At 40.1% G+C, this 7212-nt stretch overlaps 1 protein-coding gene across 1 annotated transcript; it reads right to left on the bottom strand.

The window, feature by feature from the left end:
- Window positions 1–466: 466 nt before the first annotated feature.
- On the bottom strand, window positions 467–2531 carry foxq2 (forkhead box Q2). Its single transcript, XM_030784304.1, has 2 exons — window positions 2109–2531; window positions 467–820 (listed from the first exon to the last, which is right to left on the bottom strand). The coding sequence occupies exons 1-2, from the start codon at window positions 2529–2531 to the stop codon at window positions 467–469; spliced, it is 777 nt and encodes a 258-aa protein (XP_030640164.1).
- Window positions 2532–7212: the final 4681 nt, after the last annotated feature.

Here is a 7212-nt window from a genome sequence, read left to right as displayed (position 1 = left end):
CACACATTGTATGTACACGCACGCACCCGCACACGTGCAAACGCGTAGTGAGTAAATAAGTAAGGAGGTAAATAAATAAATCTTAAAAGCAAAATCTATTCTGAAAATAAGTAAGTAAAATAAGTATGCAAGGAAATAAGGAAATAAAAGTTAAAAATTTGACATGATCAAGGCAAAGAAAATATGGCATTGTTATTATGAAACTGTGAGACATTTATTGAACAAAATATTCCAAGATAATTCACACCCAAAACCAATTTACAAAGTAGACTAATTACAAGTAGTGTTTTTTTTTTTTTTTAACAACTCATCAAACAAGATTAATAAATCGATGGGTAGATCCACAAAGCTGTGGAGAGTTTGCAAAGTTTTTTTTTTTAACAAAATCTGTAACAACATGGTACCACACATACAAAGAGACAATCGTGAAAGGGGTATCACATTTGCAGAGAACAGAGAGCGAATCTCAGAGCAGAGTTTGGAGAGAGGGCGTGCGACGAGGGGGCGTCCCAGTCCAGCTCCAGTATATCCTGGTGGGGAGGCAGTGGAGATGCTGGGCCGGCGGACAGCACCAGCAGGGGACCCGTTTCGGGTGGGCGAGGGGATGGTAGGAGACGGGTAGGGCGTAAGGGAGGTGTCTGGCCGCTCTGCGGATTCTTCGTCGGGCCCCGCGCCGGTGGTAATCCCCGTTGGAAAAATCCTGGAGATTGGCTGGATGGATGGCCCAAAAGTGTCCCTTTCCGTTCTCGCTCCTCCCAGCCTTGATGAAACACTCGTTCAGAGAGAGGTTGTGTCTCACGCTGTTCCTCCAGTTTTTATCCTGCAGAAGGAATAAAAGAAGGAAAATGGAACAATGAAAAGGGTTTTTTTTTTTTGTCAGTTGAGATGCACCCTCCATGTCATTCCACCATTACCAAACAGATTAACTGATACACGTTGATTTTTTCCGTACGTTAACACCTAATTCCAATTGCATATAGTTGTCCTGTGATAAAATAAACACACAAACTCCTGCTACAATAAAAGCTTTTTTTTATAACAACTAATGCTTCACTATGGAACTAATGCTGGTTCTTTGGCAAAGTTGGATCGCTACTATTAAAAAAAGACAGTGGTTTTTGAATACTGGCATCCTTTGGCATTATTTGGCAAACCCAAAAGCGTGGTTCGGTATTATGTCCTAATTCATCCTTTTGATGCATCAGGAGACCTTAATCCCTTAAGGTAAATCTCTTGTTACATCGGTTAAAGACCAAGTTTTAAGCCTTAACACGGAACAGTTTATGACCTATCAAAAGGATTACCAAAACTTTAGGTCACTCAACAGATTTCGCACCAAATGAGATCACCTTCCAGCGCCAAGATCAGACCTAAACACGTTATTGTGTTTGGCTAAGTGTTTGGTAGGCTACTTGCGAAAGGATGGCAACCTTAGAGTGCTATGCGTTCTCTGCGTGAAGCCAGCGTACAATGCGCGTGTGCCCCATTGTCTCATACTGACTGGTTCATATTTGATTACTGGTTTACTCTGCTAGTTAGCCGCTATGCTAAGCTACAGTTGCTACAGCTGCTAAATTAAGCTACGGGGGTTTAGGGATCTAACCCCTTTTTGTACTTTGGCAGGTAAAACTGAACATCCCCACAGACAGATATAGCAAATGTCATTGAAGCTTACGGAATTAAGACCCAATGATTTGTTCTACAGTTTCTGAAATCTCTGTCCTCTTAATTAGCTGTTTAGGGATCTAAGCCTTGATTCAGTCCGCTGGTCAGTCATATGTATTTCTGCTGGGATACTGAGATCAATTTTACGATAAGATGATGAGGTGCTACTTCCTGTCTCTTTTGACACTGTATTAATCACATGACCTGGTCTGAAGATTTTGTCATTAGTCATATTTGTCTTAATCAGGGTCTAAAAAAAAGGTTAAAAAAAACACACACACACACACTTCTCTGGTTGGATATTGGAAATCTGTACTTAATAATTAAAAGAAAAGTTCTCTGAACACATTTCAAGCCAATGTCATTTTGTCAGACACTATACAGGTGGTCTTTACGTTCAAAGCGTGTCTGTTATAAGCTTGGTGTTTTAGATCCTGCCTTACCTTGCTTTTGAAGTAAGGGTAGTGATCCATAATCCACTGGTAGATGTCACACAGAAGCAGTTTCTTCTCCTCCGAGGCTAGAATCGCCATGGAGATGAGAGCAATGTATGATTGGTTGGGTTTTTCCTGTTGGCTTTCTGAGTCACCTGTGCCTTGTGTCTGTTCACTTTTTGCCCCTTCCCCCTCTTCCTCCTTTTCTTCTTCGTCATTTACCTGAGCCTCCTGTTCTCTCCTCTCCTCCGGAGTCGTTTCTTCGCTCTGCTCCTCCGCCGAGGTCTCAGGGACCTCCTCAGGTAAGGGAGCAGCACTCTCTTTGGAGTCGTGTTTCTCACTCTTGCCTCCTTTGTTGTATAACAGGTAATCTATAGTGAAACGAAGCCCTAAGGGCTCACGGCCACTGCTGCAAACGTTATTGTCCTCCATGGCTGCGGTGCTGCCCCTCTCAGGTGATCCTCAGCGCTTAAGATCTGGATTTAGACGGCAGTTCAACCCCGGGCCTTAAAAGTGGGTTTTGGATTTGGTTTGAGTACTGGCGTTGCTTTTGGTTTTATAGCATGTTTTGTTCTCCCAAAGTTGGGCAGAATAGAATGTAGAAGAAAGCAGAATACTCTACACGTAGTCCTTCTCACAGCACAGAATACAAAATCCCTCTTCTGCTGCCAGTCCAGGACCAGTAATTAATTGGTGGCTGAGCTCCTTCCTTCTGGTAAACTGTAAGAAGATGAATCCAGTTACAAAGGTGGCAAGTTTCACACTGTAAGAGGAAAATTGTAATTTTTTCGTTTTTGTTTTTTTTTTTTTTAATCTTCTTTTGAGGAAAAAAACAAAAACCAGATATAATTGCCCCGGATTTACTGAAGATATCTGAATCTATCTGAATCAAAAGGAGACGTATAAAAACATCAGCCGCTCTCTCTCCTCTAAACGCTCCCTCGTGTCTTTTTTTTTCTGTGATCACAAAGGCAAAAAAATGCATTGAATTGTCTCCAGCCCATGTCGCGCTATTTAAGTGTGAATTTATCCCTGTACAGATAGAGGCAAAGTGGGTAACCAGAGAGTTAGAGGCAGGGGGTCCCATCGAACTGGATTATTTTTATTACCTCTAGCAAATCTTTGTAATTACGAGAGATTAAACACACAGATTTAGTGGTACGTGGTGTTTAGGAAGCCATGGCAATGGCACTAAAAGAGCCCCCAAGTGAGATTATCTCAATTAAGTGTTTTTGAGGATTGGCCGTTGACAGAAACTGGAAATAAACGGTATTCTGAGGGGAAACCCTCCACTGCATGCACTCATATTTTGAAAATAAGGCCTAGGATTTCTCACTATTTTTAAATGTTGAGATGTCATCGAATTAGAGGCAAAAGGAAAAAGCAAACCCGAGCACTTGGAGTGTCTCAACACCTTAATAACGTTTTATGCGCTAAGTAATATGTTATAAAGAGGTTCGTGGGAGTTTTTGAAGTGTTTCAGCTGAGCAGGCACAAGGCATTAATAAAGGATATTATTTAAGGCGAAATACGTCTTACGAACGCACATCCAAACACTCTTTCACCTCTGCTATGCTCCTTTGAGGAAACCTTCGAGGTAAAGTTTCTGCTACAGATTTCTAACTCAACGACCAAAACAACCAAAATATGAAAACCAAACTGGAGATTAACCTCAACATTCTGCAATAAAAGCAGCCTACCAATCACTCTCTGTGCTTCTCTGTCATCTTGACAAAACGTGCCAGGTCTTATTTTGGAGGTCTTCACCCAGCAGAGCTGTTGAAGCTTTGCTGCTGAGTCAAATAGCTTGATTTTTTTTTTTTTTTTTCCCGCTGTTAGGGCAAGAGAATCACTGCAGGATTATGTTCTGGAATTTAACAAGTAGAATCTTGTCATTTTCTTACACTCATCTTTTTTTTTTTTTTTTAACTATTTGAAGACCAGCACATTCACATAAGGAAGATAAAGTTCTGCATCTCCGCTCTAGCACATTGAAAAGGGCTCGGTGTGAACTGAGCCAGAAACTGCACAAAACCGAAATCTTTCTAAAAATTCTGAAACACTGATATGTTGTGGTAGTACAGCAAGAAAGATGCGTTCATTCAATTAGTGACGAATCTACTACTCAGCTTTGCATTCATAAATCATCCCACACAGGGCTACATTAACACCGGCCCGCTATGGTGGCTAAGAGCTAAGAAGCCACATTAACAATGGTAGAATCTATTTATTAGTGTATTTCTCCATGTAACCGACATGTGGAAAAGCAGTCTGTGCTAACGTAAGGTGATGACCAACCCAAGTTTCAGTATCTTCACTGTTTTTCCACAGACATTGGAAATCACCCAGTTTTTTTGTGTGACTATTTAACCCTGTAATGGCTAAGCACAGTAACTTAATGACAGTTGTAACTGAGTGTTTTTGTTTGGCTGGGTTTTTTTTCCCCGTTGTTGTTGTTGTTTTTTTTTAACACATCTGTGTGCATATTACTTTTTTCTGTCAGTCTATAAAGTGGCCCCAATCTCTGACCGTGGACCGAATTGATGACAAACAGTTTCCCCTGCTGTGCACGCGATTCAGGCCACACACTTTGGGCTTGTCCACATGTGACCTATGTTCTCCTCATCTATCTGACGCAGAAAACTATTTAGGTGTCTTTCATGTCCAAATAAAATGTATGTGCATTCTGAGGTCCCGTGGCCATAAAATTAACATCCAGTGACACTGTTTACATTATTTGTGCTCAGCTAGTATTGCTTCCAGTGTTAAAACAATGCCACATGCTTGCATCTAGCAGGGTTCACCCCTTTATTATTAATACAGATTTATGTCCAGCAAATGCAGGCTACTATCTCCATCTGTAATAAACAAAAGATTGCTTTATGCTGAAGATTAATGAGGATTGCGTGAGGTTTGAACCACACTGATCCTGACACTGGAAAAAAAATTAAAATGTTAAAAAAGGAAATGAAATTAATTTTTTTTCTACCAAAGAGTGAGCCATACCTCTCACACCCTCTGCCGTACCACACTTTGTAGCAGACATATCCCTGAACCGATTTTGTCAGGTGTAAGAGCCTCATGCACAAATTTTACATCTACAAGCTGGAGTTGGTATCATCAGTGCCATTGTGCTAACGTGTCTCCGAGGAAAATGACCTAAGAAACATCGTAAAGCTTGCAAGAACAACAATAGGACAGAGGATAAAGTTAGGTTATGTCAGCTGCTTGATTAGATTACCAGTGCTAAATTTATCTGTCAAATCAACGATGCGGACAATCAGAATGATTTACATGGTTAACAGAGAATTCTGGAAATTTACACATATGTTAATATGTTAAAAAATCATCCCAATTAGGTAAACTGCATTAATGTTAACTGTAATATTATAGTCAAATATAAGTCTAGCCCATTAGCCTATAACCCAAAAGCAGGTGTTTAAACTGACTGTTGTATTATGGTCAGAATGTTTGGATGCAAACATTCCAACCACAAATGAGTCAAAAGGTTAACCTTCCAATGTTCTAGATCTCAGAGCTTGGATTTTTTTCTTTCTTTTCTTTTCTTTTTTTTTTTTCTTGGTTCAGTAAGCCAAGCTGCAATTCCAAGAACACGAACAAAGATTCTACGGAGTTAGCATATGATTCCCGTGCTTTTCTGGGCACAGCGCAGGCGCAATTTAGTATTTATTAACATCTCATATATCTTTCCTTTGTTAGCTCTTTTTTCATCATGCATACAACCAATTCATACCTGAACTTGAAGCTACCTGTTTATGTAAATGAAGCATGCAACTACTTCTGGCAGCAAGACAGCAGTTAAAGACGTGGTCAGTCTTTAGGTCAATAGCCTGGTCATGAGGAAAGAAGGGATATTGACAGTGCAAAAAAAAAAAAAAAAAAAAAATCAGGTTTTCAGGTAAAGGTGTGGAGAAATTAATGCAATGGAAATTTGAGACTTTCTAAGCCTATTGTTATATCATTTATTCATTTGCAGGCTATCTTGCCCAGAGGTACTTACAATTGCAACTTTCTGTATTAGCTTTTAAGAGTCTAGCACAGTCATACATTTCAAAAAAATAACTAACTGAATGTGGTTCCAACCTTTAGCTTAAGGCAGCCAAGCCTTGTTAAATGCACCTAGTTACGCACAAGAAAAGTGGTGAAGCTACTCTCTGCTATACTACACCTAAATTACGGAGCTCTCTCCTGCTACAAATTCATCATACAACAACAGTGAGTCATTTTAAAACACAGCTCAAAACATACATTTTGAATAGGCCCTTCCTGACCAAACATTTCACTCGATCCCAGTTGTCTTCTTCCTATGATGTTGCCCTCTGGTTGATTTAAAAGCTTCTTTCTGCTTGTTGTCATGGCTGTCATATTTATTACTGTTTCTACTTGTAAACATGACTTAGATACCCAAGACACCACATTCCAGAGCTGGATTTATCATGCAGTATTACCTAGAGCAGATCTTTCCGGTCCGTTAAGTGGGACACAGGAGGACTAAACTGAAATGGCTTTGGTCAGCATCTGCACCATGTGCAAAAGGGTGATTTGGTCCAGATGACCTCAGCTGACTTGGAATGCAGGAACCGTTTACCATCCGGAGGATCGCCAGATCGGCACCCCTGTTGCAGGTTGTGTAAATTTTTTTACGATATTGTTCTTTTAATACCCTGGTCTCGGTTAATGATTTTTTTTTTCCTTTTCTATGCGTGATGTGAATAAGGTTTGCCTAACAACCTGTACTACAGAAATGCTGTGTCTCAGTGTTTCGAACAAAGCCAAACACTGTAAACCAATTGCATATCTGTCGGAAATAAAAAAAACTGAAGAGTTTAAACACCAGGTGTTTAAAACCTGGACGCTCATAAAATGGAACTCTGTTCAAAATGAACCTCAAAGACGTAATCATATTGAATAACAACAAACGCTCCAGCATCAGGTAAACACATTCAAGTGAATCAGTCAGAAATGTGGGCATAAAATGGGAAACGCCAGCACTTTTTTTTTTTTGAAATAGCAGTTCACCATTGCTGCTGTCAGTTTCCAAACTGAACTAACTGTTCTGAAAACATAGGTAATGTAGAGGGTGCTCCAAAGC

This window comes from Chanos chanos, chromosome 9 (assembly GCF_902362185.1).
Source record: "Chanos chanos chromosome 9, fChaCha1.1, whole genome shotgun sequence".
Lineage (NCBI taxonomy): Eukaryota > Metazoa > Chordata > Actinopteri > Gonorynchiformes > Chanidae > Chanos > Chanos chanos.
The sequence above is the reverse complement of the archived record's forward strand: the minus strand, read 5'-3'. Positions and strand labels throughout refer to the sequence as shown.

Excerpts from the sequence above, each read along its gene's own strand:
- foxq2 (XM_030784304.1), bottom strand. The coding sequence starts at position 2,531 with ATGGAGGACAATAACGTTTGCAGCAGTGGCCGTGAGCCCTTAGGGCTT. Across the intron at positions 821-2,108 it reads ACCCTTACTTCAAAAGCAAG|GATAAAAACTGGAGGAACAG; the intron begins GTAAGGCAGGAT and ends TTCCTTCTGCAG.